The following is a 21,377-nucleotide window of genomic DNA, read 5'->3' as shown; positions in this document are numbered from 1 at the left end:
CGTTAGAAGCGGCTTGGGATTTTATGGTTGGTGGTCCATTCGAGATCCGTCTGAAGAGCATGTCGTTGGCGTTCCTCCGCTGCTTCAACCTCGGCCTGCCGTCGCCGGCGCTCGGCCTCGTGCGCCATGCCAGCAAGAAGTCGGGCGGTTCGACCAAGAACGGCCGCGACTCGATGTCCAAGCGTCTCGGCGTCAAGAAGTTTGGCGGCGAAGCCGTCATCGCGGGCAACATCATCATCCGCCAGCGCGGGACCAAGTACCACCCGTCGACCGGCGTCGGCATGGGCAAGGATCACACCTTGTTCGCGACGCGCGACGGCTACGTGCGCTTCTGGTGGAACACGCCGCTGAAGCGCCAAGAGGTGTCGATCAACCAGAACCGCGAGCGCCAGCGGCGAGTGGCGGTCCCGGCCTCGACCGACGCGTAAGGTGGTGTATAGTTAGAAGGAAGAAGCGTCCTTTGCCGTGTGACAATACAAGGGTTCCATTATAGAGGTGATGACGTCGTAAAATGCTTTGACTACAGACCGCGACGGGCCCAGAACTCGCCTTCCTGGGCGTTGCGGAGGCGCTCGCGCTCTTGCATGCGGCGCTGGCTGATCGAGCGAATCTCTTCGGCCGTCGCGGCGCCGGGCCCGCGCTGGAGCTTGGCATCGACAGGCGCGACCACGAGGGACGTGGCGATGGCGAGCACCATCATGAGGCGGAGCGAGCGCGGAAGGACAATCTGCATCCTGCTGTGTGTAGTGGCTGGTGATTTCGGTACTGCTTCAAGGACGCTGGCACCTCGACTGCGCTATTCTCGTACCTCTATCTATAGGCGCCGGCGCTCAAATTAGACCATGATGGCGTCCCATGATGTGCAAATTGATGCGCAGATACCTCTACATCCCTTGTCCTTGCCACAGTACCGAATCGCGTTGCAGTTTGCCAGGTTGCTCGTTGCAGTTTGCCAGGTTGCTCGTTGCAGTTTGCCAGGCAGGGTGATGTGGACCATCCAGCCTGGGGTGAATGTACCGTGCTCCCAGCAGGGGCAAATAGAAAGTGGCGTTTGCGCGGCTAATCGACGACAGGCTAGACTAAAAGCACGCAGTCATTTCGCCTCTTCAACCCGCCATGCCGTTCGCATGGCTGATCCGTCCAACGTCGTCGCTCCGCCGAGAAGCAAAGATCCATTGTCTGTCGTAGCTGCCACGAGAGTCTCTCTTGGCAATCGACTCGACGATGCGGACGATGCAGCGTACTTGAGTGCTTCCTGACCGGCGCTGCAAGAGCCTTGACTTACGTGCCAAAGGCGTTGTATTAAATCATCGTACGTAGTAAATAGTCCATCTAGCTTTGCAAGCTCGACGTGATGACGTCGACGAGGACGGCGGTGAGGTTGAAGCCCTGGCTCATCACGCCAAACTTGGACGCTTGGGCCATGTAGGGCGCGGCGTTCGAGACGATAGGCGCCGATGGTGCCAAGAGCGCTTCGTCGAGGTCGCTTCGGCGCGCGCGGATCTCGTGGAGCTTGCGCTTGAGCTTGGCGCGCACCCAGCCTTGGACGCGCAAGACCGTGTGGAACCAGCTTTTGAATTCGAGCGTGCGCATCGACTTGAGGATGAAGAACGTGCGTCGAAGACTCTCTTCTTCGTGCGAGATGAACATGCCGAGGATGACGACGACGACAATGTACGTCGTGTACTGCACCCAGAGCACGTGCAGCGCGTGGTCGGCGTCGGCCGGCGCGAGCACGACCGCAAAGACTGCAATGAACGTGACGGCGAGCACCAACGTCGTCGACGATGCGTACACGAAGCGAATGCGGAAGCCCGACCGGTGCGGAAACAAAAGCGAGTTGAGAAAGCCCATGAAATACACGTTCTGTGGCGCATGCGTGTTGCGCGTGAGCCAAATGAGGAGCGACGCCATGCAGCTCACGTGGAGGAAGATGACGACCGCCGAGTACCACTGCGCGTACTTGACGTAGCCGCCTTTGGCCGCGAGCATGCCCGTGAGCTTCTCGTCGCGCCACGCCTTCCAGCGCGAGACGTTCAACGCGACGTTGGCCACTTGCTCGAGCGTGCTCAGTTTGGCGACCGGCGACCGCGGGCCCGTGTCGTCGGCGTTGTGCGTCGCTTCGCTGTGGTTGTCGTCGTGCTTTTGGAGCCATTGGGCGTAAAACGCAGTGCCGAGCCAGTGCATGAAGAGCACCATCGAGAGGTAGCATGGCACGATGACGCCGTAGCGCGCAATGCACGCGCCAAAGTACGCATACTCCGACTCGGCAGTAGAGAAGAGGCTCTTGGGCTTGACCGGATGCCCGGGCAGCCATAGGAGCTTGTAATCCTGGACACCAAGAATGACTTGGTCGATGACGAGACCCATGACTGCAAAGCGCAGCACGCGAAAGACGCCGAGGTGGAGCGACGCTGCGTTCGGGTTCTCGAACGGGAACGGGTCAATGAGGTACCAATGTCGGTAGAAAAGGTCTTCGACTTGGTCGTTCTTGAAGCTCAGCGTCGTCCGGCGCATGAGCGACCGCTTCCGGAACTTGTCCATCTGCATTGGCTCGAGGTCGTCGTCCGTGAGGCCTGTGAACGGCAATTTGAGCGCAAAGTTGCGGCGTCGCAGCAGCTCCTAAGTATGTTCCGTTAGACGGGACTACGATCAAAGAAGGTACCTGGCGGTAGTGGGACACCATGCCGCCAATGACACTAATGCCGTAGTTGATGGTTTGGTAGATAATGTCCGACTGCGAATCCCACTTCTTGGCCGTCGCTTCGTCGAGCTGCGCGCGCGCGATGGTTTGAATCGTAAAGTAGGTGAGGAAGATGCTCCACCCAAGGACGCAGCTGAGGCGGAAGCGCATGCGGGTCATGCCAAAGATCGGGATCATCAATATCACGAGCGGAAGGACCGGGCCCTTGTAGCGGCCGACGGGCTTGCGCAGAATGAGCGTGAGCGCCACCGTGCCAAAGATTGCAAACGTGAGTCGCTCGAGGCGGAAGCGCGAGACAAAGCATGGCACGATCGTCAGACAAATCCCAAAGAGGAAGGCCGCGGGCCCGAGGATGCTCAGCACGTCCAGCATGTCCTTTCGGGTGACGTTGCCCGACTCGAAGGTCCAGAAATGCATATTGGCGGTCGCTTGGTACGACGGCTGCTGCGCATCGTACCTACGTCCCGTCCTTGGTTTCGTCGTCTGTGGAAGGATATGCGTACCAGAGGTAAAAGCTGAGGGCGGCGGCGCCCATGAAGAAGCAAAAGCGCGTTCGATGCAGCGAGTCGCGCTGAATGTAGGCGGCGTACGCGGCTTCGTAGGCCGGAAGGAACTTGAGCGTGCGCGGGTTCATGCCAGCTTGGCCTTGGATGTTGGCAAACTGCTCTTGGTAGTACCGGCGCTCCTTGATGTTCCTCATGATCTCTACACAAAACGATGAGTTCTGCAACTCGGCAGTGGCCACGAGTTACCGTCAAAGGAGAGGTTTGACTCGTCCGGCACGCGGTTGGCTTCCAGGATGAGCTCGTTCGCGTCTTCGTCCGAGACGAGCGGGTCGTTGAGGAGCACCGACTCGCCGCGGGCGCGCGAGTCGGCGCGCACATCAATGGCGACCGCGCTCTTCTTGTGGTCTTCCGGGTACTCGCTGAGCATGCACACGTCATCGTAGATGCCGCTATCGTCGAACGGCAACCCATCTTCTGTGCTGGCTGCCATGCTCAAGTGCAATTGGATTCTGTGCACGGGGAAAGGGTCGTTGGAAGCGCAGCAGGTGTCTCTCAGGCACTTTGCGACAGTGGCGGGATTTCGTTACAGGTTCGATCGTAGAATTGCGCTTTTTTTTTAAATATACTTGAGCATTGTATGTGAAATCAAAATAATTGGATGGGTAGACATAGAAATATACACTTCAACGTGGTGCTTCAACAGGTGACGGTGGCGATTGACGTCGTTCGTGTGCGTTCGATGCGTCTCCTCATCTTGCGAGATAATGCTTGCCGCTTGGTGTGTGCTTGTAGTTGTGCTACAGCTAGGACTTGTAGCGAAAAGGCGGCAGCAAAACGCGTCCTGCGCGCCCATCGTCGCTTGTCCCATTCAGCTCGTGTATCTTGTGATACAAACCATACAGAGACGAGACGTATGGCGTCGGTGCGATTTGCCGTTGGAACGACGATGGCAAGCCCCCACGACAGGAAAGTTTGGCGAATGCATGGGCTGTTGGACACGCGAGAAAGCGCGGAGATCGGAAGCGCAGCCGCGAGGAGAACGAAGCCCGGATTGTCCGACAGTCGATTTGCTGAGAAACCAGTCCGCCTCGCAGATAGGTAAGCGCGTACCCAAGGAGAGAGTGCGGATAGCTTGTCGTCGGTTGATACCGGATATGGCGCATACGTGAGCAGGCAACGACCTTCTGGCAACTGGCAGACGAAAAGCGGCACTCGCAAGCAGCTCGATCGACGGCGCCGTAAAAACCGCGAGCGAGTTGATGTGGTGGAGGTGTACTCCCAACCATATTGCGACTGTTGCCGGTAGCGCGGTTGAGAGATGGCATTGAGCTCACAAGAGTATTGAGCGTACGAGACAAATGACGTCATGTTATATCATATCAAGCTCTTCCTAGTTCTTGACTTCCTCTTCTTTTAAGGTTGAGCAAACGGTGGAGCTGCGTCCGAAGTTCAGCTTCGTGGACCAAAGCTGTCTTGGTTACGCTTTGCTCCAAGGTGTCATCGCATCGGTTGCATAAAGATGGCAAACGACCAGGGCCAGCGCCCAGTCGACAATCTCGCCCGCCTCCAGTAGCGTTGTCGCTCGAACTGCCACAATGGGCGGAGCTTGATGCTTTGGCTAGCGTGTTGTCCTTGGTCTTTGAGCTCCATTGTGATCAACTGGAGTGTCGTCGCTTGGCGGCGGTCGGGCAGCGCGTGGAGGTTGAGATGAAAGAGAACGTGTCGAGATGGTCGGTCGGGTACATACGGTAGCAAAAACGTGCTCTCACTCACGTGCGCTCGACGACCAGCAAGCTCCCGGGGCACTCGCGCGGCTTGCCAATATCGAGCGAAAAGAGGTAGCGTATCGCCTCGACGTTGCCGCTTTGAAGAGCCACGCGTAGGAGCTTGTCATAGCTGAGCTCATGGTGCCGTTGAAGCAGTTGAATCGCGAGATCGAGGAGGTCTCTGGCGAGCGCCAAGTCGTCGGTCGTGCCGTGAGCCACGAGAAAGGGGACGACGTCTCACGCCGGGTTCTCGATCGCCATTGCGATCGCGTCCGGGCCGAAGCGACCATATGCGTTCTGATGCTCATACAAGAGCTGAATGAGCGGTAGGTCATGTTGCTACCCGCGCAGGCATACAGCATGGCGCTTTTGTCCAACGTGCCGCCGTTGTCCAAATACAGCTGAGCGACACCAATCACGGATCTTCGAGTTTGGGAACGGAAACCTGTGCGAGAGCTCCATGTGACAAGAGGTACTTTGCGGCAAAGTGTAATCGCCGCCGACGTCAATGATGGAAGCCTATTTATCCCGATAGAAAGACAGTGTGCCGTCGTCGTCTTTGTTGTCGAACTTATTTACATTTTGTGAAAGACCTGCAGTGGAACTTAATCCCACCGCAGCTGCACAGCCACGCAGCGCGCAACGCCGCAAAGGTCGAACGCGATGCGTGGCGTGGACCAGGCGGCCTTGTCGACAGCTTGGGCCGTGCAGCGAAACGAGCCGATTCCATTTACTAGACGACTATTCGCGGCCGCGCGGTTGACATTGGGCGATGCGCCTTCGGTCCGCTGGTCAATGAGGAAGCGGACAATCTTCGAATGGCCACTGGCAATGGCACTTTCGAGGAAGCAAATGTGTTAACAAACAAACTTCGGCCAAAACACACAAATACACTTGGTGAAAAGGAAGAAAGAGGAAATGGCGTGTCCTTCGGTTCGGTATGGAGGAGCCGGACGACGTCCAAAGACCATTGTGCAGACGGGACATCCGGGGCCATCGCGGCCTGCAAGATGTGGTCGGCATTGGGCTTGGTCCATCCAACTGAAGCCTATAGCGGACCCTCAAAGTCACCGGGTTGTGGGCCAAAGCGCTGTGGCAATCGAAGCCCCTCACGTCGTCTCCTGCGATAAGATGGGCCAGAAGCTCCATTTTGGGACGTGCCACGTGCAGCCACCTTCAACGACAGCGTTCGTCACATGACCACGCGCCTGCCACATACTGAAGACACGCGTGGTTGACAATTATCTCGAGCGCGGGTAGCGCTGCTTGCTTCGTCTTGTGCTCCGCCCAGCTTGGCTCACTGCTACCGTCGACACTTCGCTCTCTCCCAGGTGCACTTCATTTTCAAATAATTTCGAAAACTTTTGAAATTGTCTTGGCGACAGTTTTCAATTTCCCATCTCGATGGCAGCAAAAGTGCAAGCGACGCTCGCCTCTGCGGCCGATGTCAAGGCGTATACGCTGGCCTTTGTCCTTCGCACCAACAGGCAAGGCGAGCGTGAGATTCTCCTCGGCACCAAGAAACGCGGCTTTGGCCTTGGCAAAACGATTGGTTTTGGCGGCAAAATCGAACCATCGGACAAGAGCGTTGCCGATGCGGCCGCGCGCGAGCTCATGGAAGAAGCCAACATTGTCGTATCAGGCGACAACATGCACTCGATGGGCACGCTCCTCTACACGTTTACGGACCGCCCCCAAATCATGGTACATTATTGTCTATTGCAACTGAGACGACTCGATTTGATAGCATATGCACGTCTACACTGTGACGACGTTTCACGGCGACCCGTCCGAGTCCGACGAGATGCGCCCCGCGTGGTTTCCCTGCGATGCGATCCCGTACAACGACATGTGGGCCGACGAGCAGTTCTGGCTTCCGTCCGTGCTCGCGGGTCATCGCGTCTTTGGGCAATTTGACTTTGCCGAAGACGAAGTGACCATTCTCGACTCGACTTTGGACATTGTTGATGAGGACTAGGAAGAAAGGATTATATTGTCTAGCGTTGAGTGTTCTCATAAGCAATGCTAAGCGTCTTAACCTTTCAACGCCCAACATTTAGCACTACAGCACTACCGGTACCTGGTACTGGGTACGAAGTAGATACAGTAGAGTGATCAAGAGCTCTCCGCTGCACCACCAAATGCAGCTCCAAAGTCAAGTCATCTTGGAGCATGGCACTGCGGAAATAGGGCGCGATCATCATCTGCGTTCACGCGGCATCCGGGACCGTTCAATGTGTATACTGATCATGCACATCCCTTGTAAATATAGTAGTTCAAGAAGTGCGGGCAATTCGGGTGCGCAATGGATGAAGTTGAAACGTGCGGCTCTCCGTGTCCCAGACCTGGCGGTCGCAGCCGTCCATTGCTTGCGAAACGCCACCGAACGACAATCATTGCGTACTTTGGACCTGCATTGTCAAGGGGCTCGCAACCCAGCTGGCACGTCCTCGCTGGCGTCTCCCATTTTTACTTTAAAAATCATTTTAGAATTCGACCGATTCAGACATGCCGAGTGCTGCCCTCCGAGTGACCGAGACGTTGCAAGCTGCCGCCAAGATCAAGCACTACACGCTCGCCTTCCTCCTCCGTACGCATGAAGACGGTGCGAACGAAGTGCTCCTTGGGATGAAGAAGCGCGGGTTTGGCCAAGGCAAGTGGAACGGCTTTGGTGGCAAGGTCGAAGCGACGGACGCGACGGTCGCCGACGCTGCCGCGCGCGAAATGAATGAAGAGGCCAACGTCCTCGTGCACGGCAAATACATGGAGAAGAAGGGTACGCTCCTCTTTACGTTCACCAACAAGCCCGAAGTGCTGGTACGATACGGACTATTGCCAGTCGACTAAAACTCTGTAGCACGTTCACGTCTACCAAGTGACCAAGTTTGAAGGCGTGCCGACCGAGTCGGAGGAAATGCGCCCGCAATGGTACACGTACGATGCGATCCCGTACGACGATATGTGGGCCGACGACAAGTTTTGGCTCCCGTCTGTCCTCGCAGGGCGCAACATCATTGGTCAGTTTGACTTTGCGGCCGATGAAACCAAGATCCACGAGTACGTTCTTGACACGGACGCGGCGCTGTTGGATTTTTGAGAGAATGAACGACAATTTTGCATACGATTATGACACTATGTGGAGGTATATTGTGCAATAAAGTGGGGCTAGCGTCAGTTTACATGCCGTAGTCATATGGGATGTGCTCGGGGCGCCAGGGTCAGGCGCTGCATCTCCAGCGTTGTGTGTTGATTGGTTGAAAAGATGACATGATGACAAACGATTGGTGGATTTAAATGATGGCGCGCATGCGGATTGGCTCGTTTTGGAGCCCGCCTTGCGATCTTGGTGCAGCCACGAGGCAACTCCAAGTCCATCATCAATCACACAGTGCGACTCACCCGCAAGTACACACCTTGATGGTGCTAGTAGCACTCGCTGTGGCCTCGTAAAATATTTCTACTAAGGTGGTTGATAAGCCTTCCTTGCGCCTTGCGTTCGTACGACGGCCTGCGGACGCCACCTTCAACTCAGCCGTCCATCTTGGGATCTTCCGGATAGGAAGCGGAGGGCAAAGAACACTTCATTTTGCAGTTCGTCCGCTCGCATCCCAGCCTCCATACTCGACCCGTGTGCCGGCGAAGACGAAGGCGTCTTCGCCGGCGACCTCTGCGGACCATGACCTCAAGAGGGCCCCTGCGTCATAGACCGCCACCACTGGCGCGTCGACCAAGTCAGCTAGATGGCTTCTAGGTACGATATCCAATGACTCCTTGGCTTGCGTACGAATGACAACTGGTAGCTGCACCGTGCGCTCGCGCCAACGCAAGGCCGCACGCCCTTCGATCGCTGGCCCAAGCATGGTGTCTTCAACAGCTACTTTGGTTCGTCGTCCTCACCATGCTGGAATGTCCACGAGGTTGACGTCCAACAGTGCACGTGGTGGTATCGTCGCGTGCACAAGCACTGCTTTGGGAGCGCGCGGGACACCAAATGCGACTTCGGTGGCGACAAGAGCCTCGTGCTACCGCCGACGTGCGTCAGCGCTCAACCCAAGCCGTCGGAAACCCACCTCGAGACGATTACGCGGTACGTATCCCCGTCGTGCTCGCTGGCGCCATCTCACACGATTTGATTTAGCATGCTTGGGCTCACCCGCGGCCACAAGCGTCGTAGGGCGACGACAGAAGAGCCAGACGAGCCCCCGCGCCGCCGCCTGCGCAGCCACGGACCGGCGAGCGAATGAAGAAGAAGGAGATTGCTAGTCTCTACGTATGCGAAGTCTTTGTATAACTATGAAGATAACGCGAAACACGTTCATATATGCTTGGGCGGAAAAAGTGCGATGCGCAAGCAGCGTGAAAACGTCAAGGGCATTGACCGTATGCTGCCATTCGCTATCAGCGGGTCGCTGGGTATACGACCTGTACGTCTCGAATCGACGCTCTATCGTGGTGTGTAGTGTCTTTCAATTTCGGCAGCGGCGGTCAGCTGGGCGCCGGCATCGAAAGCGCGTTTCTCAACCGGCTCAACCCGATCCAGGTCGAGTGCATCTCTCGTGTCCGATCACTCCAACGTTGTTGCAGTCTAGATTTGCCGCCTGAACGCTTCGCCTTGATCCAGTTCCGCCACGTGAAGAACCTCAAGATTCTCGTGTGCGGTGGCGACGACACCGTGGCTGGGTGCGTTCGACTAGCATCCCTGGATCCATGTCAAGCTTCCTTGTGTGAACTCGTGATAGGTGCTCGAAGGCGTGCGGCTTTCGTCAGCCTGATGTCGCGGTCCGCCGCTCGGTACCGGCAACGACCTCGCGCGTGTCTTGGACTGGGGCGGCCACGCGAACCAGGTAACCCTCCCTTTATTGCTGTGTGGGTCGATTTTGAAGGCAATACCTCTGTATTAGCGCGTTTGTGGTACACCAAGTCAACTCCGTTGGTTGTATGACGTGGCTGTAGACATCGTCTCGGACATGCAGAGCGCTCGCGTGCGCCCTCTCGATCGCTATGGGTTGATGGCCATTCGATTTTACCAAGCCAGCGTGCTCAACCTATTCCACGCGTCTGGCTCTGGCTCGAGCCTTTAAGTTAGTCGTCGACTAATTCTACTCCAATTACAACAGTGCCATTTCCGGTCAACATCATGTCTCTGTACTTGCAGCTTCTTGACGCAAAGCGCAATGAGGGCTTTACGGTTCCTTGTCGCGGCTTCTTGAAGGACATTCCAGTGTAGATCCCGTGGCAATGCGATGGAGCGAGTCGAACGCCTTTGCAACGACTGCCCACTGCATGCGACTACCTCCACCCAACAGGATCGTCGTCGTTGTCCACGTCCCATAGACCTCGAGTACGAGCTCGTATCCATAACTTTGCATCGTTTTTGCGTCAAGGCGAGCGGGCTGTAATCCTCGGCTACGCGTGTTCCAAGCTACAGCGGGATTGCTCTAGTCTACGCAGCGACGCACGTCGACAGCGTCCTTTCGTTGCTCATCGCCGGCGCCCCGTCCGACGTTGAACAGACCAAGACGCGCACCCAAGACCTTGGTCGGGATCTGCAGCCGTGCGCGTTTCCAGTGCGCCGCTGCGCTCATTCTTGTGGCCATGGGTGGCAGTGATCATCGATCGCCATGCAGGGTGACCACGCTGCCGAGGAGGGCACCTCGGCGCCCCGCCTCCATGGGCAGAGGAATGCAGCTCGGGTCAGCTGCTCGCGGCGGCGTGGCCAGCGACGACCGTGGGCAGCCGTCTTTGCCCCGCGCTGTCGCACAAGTACCTTGGGCTGTCGGGTCGTTTGGCATTGCATCCCGTTATGACCAATCATACGACGCGCGATGTGTAACGCCCGATGCCATTGGCTAAAATCCGACATCCCTCGGTCGTAGTCCGTTGCCCACACGAGGAGATGCTGCGATGGACGTCCTCGGTCGTGGCCATGGCCCGCGCTGGCCCGCGCCGTAACTTCCGCCGCTATGGCACCATGTCGGCCTCAGACCTGCTCAAGGTTGCTGTCAACTCGCGCAACCAGGCGACGAGCATTATCACGAAGAACGCGACGCTGCAGACCGCCGTCGACAAGATGGCGTCGCACGTCAACTCGACAACGCTCATCGTCGTCGACGAAGAGAAGAAGGTCGTCGGCCTCTTGACGCAAAACAACATCATCTCGAGCATCGCCAAGCAAGGCGCGGCGTGGAAGGACCTCCCGGTACAAACGACATAGCGTGGCCAATGGATCAAACCCACGCGCCTCATAGGTCAAGGACGCGGCGATGCCGACCAAAGACATCATCCACGTCACGCCCGAAGACCCGCTCACGGTGGTATGTTCTTCTCTACTAGTCGTAAACGAGCGCGACAAGCACCTTCTGCGGCTAGTGCCGGGCAGTCATGACACAGTCCGGGCGCAGCGAGCTCCCCGTCATTTCAGGCGACAGCCTCCTCGGCATCATCTCCCTCGCAGGTATGTTCTATACCATTGCATCCGTCATGATAAGACCTTGGCCAGACATTGCTACGCTTATTTCCAGCACCGACTCGCAAGCTGACGGCGAAGCCCACAGGTACATCGTCACCGCATCGCGTGCGACTAAGCATGGTCTTGCCTAGTGCCAAGTCGGACTACATTCATCTGATTCTGCCGCGCAAGGGGCTGCCGAAGAACACGTCGGTTGCGAGCTCGGCCATGTACGCCACCCCAATCTCTCTTCCTCGCGCATTTAACGCGTTTTGCCCAGCGTCAAACCGACGCCGTGCACGCAATACTACTTGAACGCGTTTGCCATGTCGATCCCGCACCCGCAAAAGGTGGCCACGGGCGGCGAAGATGCGTATTTCATCGGCACGGAGCCGACACCGGCGCCAGCGACCACGCCGCTCGACGTGCTCTGCTTTGGTGTCGCGGACGGCGTCGGGTCATGGTTTGAGCAAGGCATTTCGGCTGGCAAGGTAGACCAACAGGACATTGGTCCCAAGGCATCTGACTCGAGTCTAGTACTCGCGCGAGCTCATGAAGGCGGCGCAGGCCGCCGCGCACGTCTCCGAGGCCAAAGACGCCCTTGTGCATCCATCTGAAGTGCTCCACGCCGCGTGGCTAAGCGTCAACCAAGTGAGTGATCTTCGTTCTGCTGCATCGATGTCTCATCCGATACTAGCACGCAATCGTCGGAAGTGCGACGGCTTGTGTTGTGAGCCTTGACCCGAGCCAGTGCGAGCTCTACGCCGTCAACCTCGGCGACTCGGGTATTCTATCCTATCTATCCTATCCGGTCGAGAGCTTATCGCGTGTAGGGTTTCTCATCATTCGCGACAAGGTACAAGACGCATGCAGCCACCACGATCTACGTTCGATCCATACTCAATCCCCACGTAGAAATCTGATCTCAAGTCGGCCGAGATGCGCGGGACGCTCGATGGCTCGCTTATGCGCAAGCTTGAGAACCGGGAGACCGACCTCACGCCTGCTGGGCGGCGCAAAGGCGCCCACGTCTCGTACCGGTCGCCGCAGCAGCTCCACTACTTCAACTGCCCGTTCCAGGTAGAGACGATCTTCTTGCATAGTGTCCATTCGAATTCGTGGTAAATAGCTCGGGTACTATGAGCCGGGACCGGACATGCCGTCGGGGTCGGGTCCGCTGTTCGAGACGCCGGCCGAGGCCGTCAACCTGCGGGTGCCAGTGATGGAGGGCGACCTTATCGTGCTGGCCACGGACGGTCTCTTTGACAATGTCGTACGTGTCTTACGGTCTATGCGGCGCTTCTCAGTTGTGCACAATATTGTCGTATAGAACGAAGACCAGCTGCTCGAGATCGTCGCGTCCGAGCCCGAAGGTAGTACCTGGTTCAGCTTTTTTCAGTATTGAAGCCGGCGTGTCTAGTCGAAGCGATGACCAAGAAGCTCGTCAAGCGTGCTTACGACCTCTCGCTCGACCGCACGATTGACTCGCCGTTTGCTCGCCTCGCAAAGGAGAACGACAAGATGTGGGGCGGCGGCATGCCGGATGACATCACCATCATCGTTGCCCGCGTCCTCAAGCGCGACATTTGCTGAGTTTAATTAGTCGATAATTGCCTCTTAGTCGATCCAGTGGCAATATATGCAGTGTCGATATTACATTCTGTCGCCTCTGCAGAGCAGCCGCAACCACTAGAACGACTAACTGTTGCTTCTCGAGTAGACATCACAGTCGATGGAACGGCTCCCAGCTATTCTTGGGTCAGCGTGATATCGAGGGCAGCATGAGCATTCGCGTCTACCACAAAGAGTTCTTCGAAGACCTCCAGCAAGATGCGCTCAAGAACAGTCGGAGGTAGTATTTCAGTCGAGTCGCTTTAGTCGCAACACTAGTAACATTCTAGTCCTTCGTCGCGCCCTGAGAAGACCAAGTCGGTACGATCCCGACTAACGTTGCGCTTCACTGGTGGTCATGCCGCCTGCTGTTCAGGCGAGTGGTCTTGGCTCGACCAGCACGTCCGACGTCTCGACTGCGACGCGCCAAGTACGTAGTCCGATCTCATCGCTATCCCAAACCTCGTTCTGGTTGTAGAAGCGGCTGCACATGAAGCACGAGATGTACCAAAGAGAACAGGAAGAGCTCCAGCGCAAGCTGCTGCTCACAATCGCAGACAACTTGGCCAAGGACCGCAACCGGCGCGAAGCCAAGTATCTACGTCTGCGCAGCGAGATTGACGTACTGGGATCCTACTAAGCTCCGCAGCGCCCACGATTCTCTCCTTGTAGGAAGGCAAGGCCCTCGCGTCCGAGCTCGAAGAGCGCCTCGTGCTCAAGGAAGAGTCGGAGAAGCGGCAGAAGCTGCGTCTCTACGACGAGTGGACGGAGAAAGTGTATAACAAACTCAACGTCCCCATCAACGACAAAGTCCGCGCCATGGTATAGCAACCCTCTCGATACGACGTCGTCGTACCTTGCAAATGCAGGACCCCAAGGCGCTCAACCAGCACAAGCAAGAGGCGTACCAGCGCTTCTTGGACGCGGCCAACAAGAAAGGCTGTCTCTTCCGCGACATTATCATCGAGAGCGACTACGACCCGCTGCACGACCACACGTACGTCAAGCACGTGGCCAAGATCGACGACCCGAGCCTCCGCGTCATCCGGAACCGCGACGAAGAGGTCCCTTCTTCTCTGTTGCTGGCGCCGAATGAAAAGCGCTGCGTAGGAAGCCATTGCGAACGAAGGTCGACACGATGGGAGCGACGCACTGGAGGGCGCCAAGCACAAGACACAGAGCTTAGGTCGCGCCGACAACCTCGACACAAAACTCTATGCGAGCGGGACGTTTGAGAGCACGCCGTACGGCTACTTCAACAAGATGATGAGCAGCACGCTCAGCGACGAAGGCTCCAAGACGTACGAGTCGCGCGTCAAGCTCGACCACTACCACATCGACAAGGTGCTGTAGCGACAAAACAATGGATTGATGACAATATTGCCCTAGACAACGGAGACGCTCAACGGCGAATTCCCCCGCGGCAAGCGCACTACCTTTGACCACGTCGATCGAAACGACAAGGTGCACTTGGGCTAAGACCATATCGACGGCGCATCTGCATGCATATGAAGACAATAATGTCGTCCGCACCATATATATATACTGCTTTGACAACGCTGCTAAATCCAAAAAGGCCCTCCAAGCCTATCCAAAAGGCTATCCAAATATCTATCCAAAAATTGAATCCAGGAGCTACAACTCAAGAGGCGAGCCGAAGTCGTCACTCCAAACACTATCCAGGCGCTCTTCTTGGCCTTCCGAGGTCATTCAGAGGTCCTTCAGTAGCCAAACACTACATGTAGTTAGATGGTGTATGCAGAGGCTATCCACTACCCAGAGGCCAAAGGCTCTAGCGAGCCGACTGCACTCGTACTATCTGCGAATCTCCACTACCCTAGTCCTCGTGCTGCATAGAAATGGCTAGGCCGCGTCCAGCGTCAGTCACAAGCGCCTCTAAATAGAGACAAAGAGCGCCGCCGAGTAGAATGGACCTCCTGCGATACTTGCTATTTCCTCTCTGTCGTTGGTTTGCATGACATTTTTGTCTTTTTCTATGGGCGGAAAAATTCTGTGTGCCCCGGGGCACGGCCTCGCGACTCGGCAAACGGCAAGCGACGCAAATACAGTATAAGCTTTGGAGGGCGAAAATTATAAAAATGCAAAAGACAATAAAAATAGATGGTGCCCACCACCGCAGGCGGGTTGCCGGTCGCGGCGACGCCGTCGACGGGTCCGCCGCCATCACCGCCGTCGCCGCCGCCGGAGGGCGACGTCTCGATGGACGACAAGGGCTCGGACGACGAGAGCTACCACAGCGGCAGCATGAGCACGTCCAACGACGAGAAGGCGCAAGGAAGCGGGAGCGGCTCGGATGATGATGGAAGCGAGCAAGAGATCGACTACAAGAACTTTACCGGATCGGCGCCGAGCCCGACGGCGCTGCCGATGAAGCGCGAGGTCCTCCCCGAGCACCTCGGCCCGCTCGAGATCCTGCGGTCCATGGTCGAAGTCGCGCAAGCCTGCAGCTTTCTCCGTGTGTTTGGCGCGGTGCTCAAGATCCCGCCGATCTCGCGCACGGTAGGTCGCCGCCTCTGACCGCGCGCCGCCCATCCGTCGCGGTCCCCTCTCTACCTTCGACGCTCTGGCTCGCATACGACCTGCGTCGTTTGAGTGGACGGGAAGACACGATGGCGACGGCGACGCCCGTCCTGACCATCGGCGCTCATGAGTGTCAAATTGGACTTAGGACCTCGAAATGGCGCTCATCCACGGCGAAGACGTCACGTCGGGCGCTGCGAATGCGATCCTTGCCGAGGTGCACTACCGGCTCTGTCGCGACGCGGGCCAAAAGATCGAAAAGGCCAAAATGTACTCCACGTATGGGCGCACACATGTCTCATGTTGCCACGTAGGTGCCACGAGTGGGAGCGTATCTTGCAGCGCAAGCTCGGCGACAGCAACAACTGGCAGCGCCACTTTGTCGTCAACCCAATGCCCGGCGAGTACAAGGACGTTGGTCTCCGCGAGCGCGTACGGTCCGCTCCATCTTCTTCTCTCCTGCATCCTCCTGCCTCTAGGCGCTCATCTTGCAATGGCTCTGCGAAGGCCGGTTGCAATCTTGCAGCGACATCCGCAAGCACGTGGCCGCGCTCTCGGCGCCAAGCAAAGACAAGGACGACGACGACAAGTTCAACCAGCTCGTACGCATGCCATGTATCAACTTGGTGGCATCTGACGTACGTAGCGGCCCGAGGCCCTTGGCGAGGACGACAACGGGTCTATTTATTGGTTCTTTCACGACGGCTGCTGGGTCTACGCCGAAGACAAGCCGCTTTGGCAGCGCGCTCCGGCGTACGTCCTTGTCCCGAGGGTCCTAAGGTCCTAAGGATGTGCATGTGATGGTAGATCGGTCAACTGCCACGTGCGGTACGCGACGCCCCACAAGCTGCGCATCTCGATGCAGTACGGGATCGAGAACAACGAGGGCATGGCGGCGATCCCGCTGCCGACAGACGAGTACGACGAGACTCTCGTGGGCGGCAGCCTCAAGCGCAAGCGCGACTCGTCGTCGTCTCGGAAAAAGGACAAGAAGGACAAGAAGAAGAAGAAGAAGAAGAAGAAGTCGTCGACGTCCGAGTCGGCGTCGAGGCGCAAGTCGTCGAGCCGCAAATCGTCGTCGTCGGCCAAGAAGCCTCGACTACACGAGGAGAACGAGCAGGAGGAGGACGCGGTCAAGCCACCGCTGCCCTCGATCCCAGAAGTGAATACCAAGTCGGAGCCCAAGGACGACGACGGCGCGCCAGAGACCCATGTGCTCTGCCACCTCTGCAACAAGCTCTACGACATGGCACTCCTGGACCCGCCGCTCCTCAAGAAGCCGCATGGCGACTGGAAGTGCTTTGAATGCCTCGTCAACGACGCCCGTGGGTGGCCACGCCGCCGGCAGCCGCGCCAAGCGCCACCGCCGCCGCCGGTCGTCGACCGAAAGAAGCCCAAGTCATCCTCATCGACCAAGTCGTCGTCGTCGTCCAAAGCGAAGAAGAAGAGCAGCAGCTCGTCAGTCAAGAAGTCGACGAGCAGCAACAGCTCCAAGAAGAAGAGCAGCTCCAAGAAGAAACACCACCACCACTCGTCGTACCCGCCCGAGTACAAGTACCTCCTCGAGATGTACAACACGCGCAAGCGTCAGCGCGACGCGCAAGAGGCTGAGAACCTTGCGATGGGCCTCCCTGATCCGCCGTCCGGCCCCAGCAATTGGCGCGTTGTCAGCATGACCGTCGACGGCCTGCGTCACGTGCTCGACACGCAGTTTGCTCTCGATGGCTCGGTCGCCCAGCAGCGGTACACCAAGCATTTGGTGTCCGGAGAGCGCAAACGACGTTGCTCTGTAGACTCAAGGGTCGCTTGATCCAAATCCTCAAGGCGGGCGAGGTTGCACAGGAAGCGATGGAGAAGAAGCAGCACCAGCAGCACTTGCTGTGGCAGATGCAGAGCCTTCCGCGCCGAGCCTCGTCGCGCATTGCGACCACGCGCATCAAATCACAAACGAGCGAGCACGACGACTCGGCCGTACGTGCTGCCACGTATCCCTCTACGATCTGATCCTATCGAGTAGGACGAGTCGTGGGACGAAAAGCCGTCGGAGCGCCTCGTGCGGCTCGCACGTCGCACGAGCAACAGCTCGGACAGCAGCCTCACGCCCGCCCAGCGGGAAGAGCAGGCCAAGCGCAAGTTGGCCATGGAGCGGTACAATATTGCGCTTCGATCTGGTCGGTTTGCTTAATCTGCATTGTGTAGGGCGCACCGCGCGTCCCGGCGGCAGCGCGAGTGGGACGACGACGACGACCAGAACGGCGGGTCGTCGGCCGACGAGTCGCGGCGCCACCGACGAACGCGCAGCACCCGCAGCCACTCGAGCTCTTCCGTCTCGACGTGGATCGACTGGTCGCAAGTCCAGTCGTCCGTGTACCCGCTGCACACGGTCTGCCTCGCGCTTGTCGACGCCATCATCAAGGAAGAAAAAGCGGTATCGCGCGATCCTACTCCATGAGCCTCTTTTGTGATCGCGTCCGTCTCGTCGTAGCCGCTGTTTACGCGCCCGGTCGACCCGATCGCCGATGGATGTCCGGACTACCTGCGCATTATCCAGCATCCGATGGACCTCGGTACGGTCAAGGCGCGAATCAAGGCGAGCTACTATGCCGTACGTGGACTGCCGGGAGAGAGGACGATACGACGATGATCTGTAGACGTGGACCAGCTTCAAGCACGACATGGACCTCATCTGGAGCAACTGCTGCACGTACAACTCGGAGGGCGCGCTGATTGTCGAGTATGCCAACGCACTGGAACGGGTCTGCGCCGGCTACGTCCTCGAGGCCGAGAAGCACGGCGTCGACGCCATGGCCGAAGACGACGCGACACGCAGCAGCGCGGCCAAGAGCAAGAGCGACGACGAGGAGGAGTACCATGCCAAGTCGGATGCCTCGAGCGACAATGACGACGATGACGACGACTCGAGCGACGACGATTCGAGCGATTCGAGTTCAAGCGATGCGCCGCCTCGCCGGCCAAAGCGCGTGGCCCCGCCCAAGCCGACGCCCAAGCCGACGCGCTCGATAGCGCGCCGAGCGCCGCCCAAGCCCAAAGCCAAGCCAGATGTCTGGGACAGCGACGAGTCGGACACGCCGGCCAAGAAGAAGCTGGTGGCGCGCCAAGCCAAGGCGCCGCTGATAACGCCGTTGCCGCCGCCCGTCACGTCAAAAACCAAGGCGGCAATGGCCATCGTTGCGCCGCGGCCGCGCAAGACCAAGACGATCAGCAGTAGCAGCAGCAGTAGCTCTAGCAGTAGTAGTTCGAGTTCGAGCGACTCGGACGCCAAGAAGCCGGCGAGTCCCGTGCCGCCGCCGCCGATGACGCCGCCGCCACCCCCGAAAGCGCCGTCGCCGCCGCCGCCGCCCGCATCGACGACGCACCACCGCAACGGTGCGCTCTCGGGCCACTCGGAAACCTTGTACCAGTCGTCGTCGTCTTCGTCGTACTTTTCGTCGTCGAGCAGTGACGACGACGACGACGACAGCAGCGACAGCAACGACAGCGAGTAACAAGCGCCTGCGTAAACGTGTAATTTTGCTCTCCAACACCACCTATCAAGTATCAACGTATCAAGTCGATACAAAAGACAAAAGCGATCGGATGTAGTATATAGAAAGGGGCAGATTACCACAGCAGCAGATACGTCCCAAGCAGAAAGAGCAGCAGCCACGCGACATTGGTCTTGGCCGCAAGGAATCGGAGGTTGACGCGAAACGTCTCGGTCGTCGGCGTCTGCAGCTTCTCGTCGAGCGTCGTCTTGCCTTCGTACGGGTTTGGCAAGCCCAAGAGCACGTTGATGGCCATCGAGAGCCGGTACAAGAGGCGCACGAGACACGGGATCTCGTACGACGAGATCGGCTTGAGCATCGGGTCGCCCACGTACGTCACCGCGTCCGTCGTGCAGAGGCGAAGGCCGTTGGCGACTTGGCGGCGCCCGGCGGCCGAGAGGAGCGCGAGGCCGTCCCGCGCTGGGTTGAGCGACGCCAGCGAAAACGTCGTGAGCGGGGTCGTCGTCACGACCGAGACGGGGACGTACGTCTCGGGAATGGCCAAGACGACGCGGAGGCGCGCGCCAACGCTGTCGATTTGGCTTTCCAGCGACGCGGTCGCGGCCGAGGTCGTAAACACGGCGTTCAAAAAGGTACTCGAGCTGCTGACGCGCGGGTGCACGTCCTTCATGTACTGCATCTTGTCGAGGAGGTGCTCGCCGTTGCGCCGAAAGTCGGCGAGGGACGGCGGCGTCGCCCCAAACTCGATGACGTGGCGCTGGAGCACGTGTGCTTCGGCGACCGACAACGATTCGGTCGCTGCGCGCGTTAGGAGCGCAAGCAGTTCGGGCGAGAAGAGGTCCAGCGCACGGCGGAGCAGGTCGAGACTGGTGGCGTCCCACTCCAAGTCCCGGGCCGCCGTGACAAAGACGCCAAAGAGGCCCGTGTAGAAATGCAGGTTCGCGAGCACATATGGCGTGTACGATGCGGAAAAGGTCGACGAAGTGGGCGAGGATGCGGCCCACTGCACGCACTGCCACGGCGCTAGGTACGCGAGCAAGACGTCGGCCAGCATGTAGAACGACGTCGGGTTGGTCGACGGCGTCGCGCGGCAAAAGCCGATTTGAAAAAAGTCGTACAATGGCTTTTGGAGCGTCTTGAGCACGACGTGCGTGCTCGGATGCAAGAGCAGCGGAATGTGGCTGTCCGACAGCACATGGACGAGCGTGAGGAGGAGCGCGCTGAGGACGTCGTCGGTCGGCGGCGTGTACTGGTCGAGGACCTTGGCGACGGTACCTTCGTACAAGACGTGGTTTTGGCGCAGCCAGAGCTCAATGAGGAGCGATAAGAAGAGCTCCATGCTCTGCTTCTGAGAGCTCTTGAAGCCGAGCTTCTCGGGCCCGTGCGGCAAGAACGTCGAGAGGTAGTACTGCAAGAGGACGTTGTACGGGTGACGTTCCGTGAGCATCGAGACACCGTTCGTCGAGAACGACCGCCATGCGTAGTTGGTCGTCGAGGCTACGGACGAAGACGAGGAGGACGGCGCGGACGTGGAGGTTGGCGTCGCGATCGGCCGCTTGAGCTTGGACGTCGAGACTGGGTACCGGAGGAGGCTAAAGAGAAAGTACGTCTGGATCGGGACCATGAGGCACTGCGTTTTGCCATTCATGCTCAGCGTCGACGTCGAGTAGAGTTTGGCTTGCATTGGCGGAATCTACATGCAGCATGCGATGGGGCCATGGTCGTGGGAAGGTCGACGTACGCCGCCGCTGTTGCGGATCTCGACCTGGGCTGGGTTGGGCAAGCACGTCAAGTCGAGGCGAAAACGCACGGCGTGCGAGATGTTGAAGACGAACTCGTACAGCGCCGTCTCAAAGAGCTGGACCAGCGCTTGGCCATGCTCGCCGAGATGGGCGTTCGGGCCTGTCGCGGGCTTGGCGACCGCCGACGTCGATGGCGACGGCTCGTGCAGCACGCCATACGACTGTGTCATCCATGCGCTCACCTTGGACGACGACGCTTGCTTTTCTTGCTCTTCGCCAAAGACGCGATCCAGGAAGCGCGGCAGGAACGCAAAGAACTTGCGCCGGCTCTCGACCGAGTGCAGGTGCAGTGGCGTCGAGAGCTCCGTCGAGAGCAGCTTCTGCAGGCGCAGGCAGGCGGCCGCAATCGTCATGGCGCCGGGCTCGCCCGCGCGGAGGAGCTCGTCGTACTTGAGCGTCTCCATCTCGGCCCTTCGGACGTCGCAAACTTTATGTGGGCGCTGGTCGACCAATATCACGGGCTAGAACATCCGGATAGCCGTCGACTATCCGG

General features: G+C 58.4%; 10 protein-coding genes across 10 annotated transcripts; 7 read left to right on the top strand and 3 right to left on the bottom strand.

Annotated features, from left to right (window-relative positions):
- Window positions 1-23: 23 nt before the first annotated feature.
- SDRG_00750 (50S ribosomal protein L27) lies at window positions 24-428 on the top strand (the record flags this gene model as incomplete). The annotated part of the gene is made up of 1 exon (XM_008606241.1): window positions 24-428. The coding sequence occupies one exon, from the start codon at window positions 24-26 to the stop codon at window positions 426-428; it is 405 nt and encodes a 134-aa protein (XP_008604463.1).
- A 31-nt stretch (window positions 429-459) lies between these two features.
- Window positions 460-797, bottom strand: SDRG_00749 (hypothetical protein). The gene has a single exon (XM_008606240.1). It carries the CDS (start codon window positions 731-733, stop codon window positions 521-523), a length of 213 nt encoding a protein of 70 aa, XP_008604462.1. The 5' UTR covers window positions 734-797; the 3' UTR covers window positions 460-520.
- A 468-nt stretch (window positions 798-1,265) lies between these two features.
- On the bottom strand, window positions 1,266-3,764 carry SDRG_00748 (hypothetical protein). The gene is made up of 4 exons (XM_008606239.1): window positions 3,457-3,764; window positions 3,208-3,409; window positions 2,666-3,161; window positions 1,266-2,622 (listed from the first exon to the last, which is right to left on the bottom strand). The coding sequence occupies exons 1-4, from the start codon at window positions 3,698-3,700 to the stop codon at window positions 1,333-1,335; spliced, it is 2,232 nt and encodes a 743-aa protein (XP_008604461.1). The 5' UTR covers window positions 3,701-3,764; the 3' UTR covers window positions 1,266-1,332.
- Window positions 3,765-6,376: 2,612 nt separating this feature from the next.
- Window positions 6,377-7,029, top strand: SDRG_00747 (hypothetical protein). The gene is made up of 2 exons (XM_008606238.1): window positions 6,377-6,680; window positions 6,724-7,029. The coding sequence occupies exons 1-2, from the start codon at window positions 6,381-6,383 to the stop codon at window positions 6,952-6,954; spliced, it is 531 nt and encodes a 176-aa protein (XP_008604460.1). The 5' UTR covers window positions 6,377-6,380; the 3' UTR covers window positions 6,955-7,029.
- Window positions 7,030-7,387: 358 nt separating this feature from the next.
- On the top strand, window positions 7,388-8,164 carry SDRG_00746 (hypothetical protein). Its single transcript, XM_008606237.1, has 2 exons — window positions 7,388-7,793; window positions 7,834-8,164. Exons 1-2 carry the CDS (start codon window positions 7,485-7,487, stop codon window positions 8,071-8,073), a joined length of 549 nt encoding a protein of 182 aa, XP_008604459.1. The 5' UTR covers window positions 7,388-7,484; the 3' UTR covers window positions 8,074-8,164.
- Window positions 8,165-9,319: 1,155 nt separating this feature from the next.
- On the top strand, window positions 9,320-9,748 carry SDRG_00745 (hypothetical protein; the record flags this gene model as incomplete). The annotated part of the gene is made up of 4 exons (XM_008606236.1): window positions 9,320-9,389; window positions 9,437-9,521; window positions 9,561-9,660; window positions 9,716-9,748. The coding sequence occupies 4 exons, from the start codon at window positions 9,320-9,322 to the stop codon at window positions 9,746-9,748; spliced, it is 288 nt and encodes a 95-aa protein (XP_008604458.1).
- A 566-nt stretch (window positions 9,749-10,314) lies between these two features.
- On the top strand, window positions 10,315-13,085 carry SDRG_00744 (hypothetical protein). The gene is made up of 13 exons (XM_008606235.1): window positions 10,315-11,175; window positions 11,225-11,290; window positions 11,346-11,430; window positions 11,476-11,530; window positions 11,577-11,654; window positions 11,705-11,915; window positions 11,962-12,075; window positions 12,122-12,209; window positions 12,258-12,280; window positions 12,340-12,504; window positions 12,554-12,697; window positions 12,755-12,797; window positions 12,845-13,085. The coding sequence occupies exons 1-13, from the start codon at window positions 10,816-10,818 to the stop codon at window positions 13,015-13,017; spliced, it is 1,605 nt and encodes a 534-aa protein (XP_008604457.1). The 5' UTR covers window positions 10,315-10,815; the 3' UTR covers window positions 13,018-13,085.
- Window positions 13,086-13,161: 76 nt separating this feature from the next.
- On the top strand, window positions 13,162-14,633 carry SDRG_00743 (hypothetical protein). Its single transcript, XM_008606234.1, has 8 exons — window positions 13,162-13,276; window positions 13,326-13,356; window positions 13,412-13,465; window positions 13,514-13,657; window positions 13,708-13,857; window positions 13,905-14,099; window positions 14,146-14,379; window positions 14,425-14,633. Exons 1-8 carry the CDS (start codon window positions 13,206-13,208, stop codon window positions 14,512-14,514), a joined length of 969 nt encoding a protein of 322 aa, XP_008604456.1. The 5' UTR covers window positions 13,162-13,205; the 3' UTR covers window positions 14,515-14,633.
- Window positions 14,634-15,121: 488 nt separating this feature from the next.
- Window positions 15,122-19,165, top strand: SDRG_00742 (hypothetical protein). Its single transcript, XM_008606233.1, has 11 exons — window positions 15,122-15,555; window positions 15,725-15,846; window positions 15,891-16,008; window positions 16,056-16,178; window positions 16,223-16,329; window positions 16,384-17,319; window positions 17,370-17,547; window positions 17,594-17,724; window positions 17,776-18,004; window positions 18,062-18,181; window positions 18,228-19,165. Exons 1-11 carry the CDS (start codon window positions 15,157-15,159, stop codon window positions 19,080-19,082), a joined length of 3,318 nt encoding a protein of 1,105 aa, XP_008604455.1. The 5' UTR covers window positions 15,122-15,156; the 3' UTR covers window positions 19,083-19,165.
- Window positions 19,075-21,324, bottom strand: SDRG_00741 (hypothetical protein). Its single transcript, XM_008606232.1, has 2 exons — window positions 20,824-21,324; window positions 19,075-20,775 (listed from the first exon to the last, which is right to left on the bottom strand). Exons 1-2 carry the CDS (start codon window positions 21,286-21,288, stop codon window positions 19,198-19,200), a joined length of 2,043 nt encoding a protein of 680 aa, XP_008604454.1. The 5' UTR covers window positions 21,289-21,324; the 3' UTR covers window positions 19,075-19,197.
- Between the last annotated feature and the right edge of the window lie 53 nt (window positions 21,325-21,377).

Source organism: Saprolegnia diclina (genome assembly GCF_000281045.1).
Source record: "Saprolegnia diclina VS20 unplaced genomic scaffold supercont1.2, whole genome shotgun sequence".
Classification (NCBI taxonomy): Eukaryota; Oomycota; class Saprolegniomycetes; order Saprolegniales; family Saprolegniaceae; genus Saprolegnia; species Saprolegnia diclina.
The sequence above is the reverse complement of the archived record's forward strand: the minus strand, read 5'-3'. Positions and strand labels throughout refer to the sequence as shown.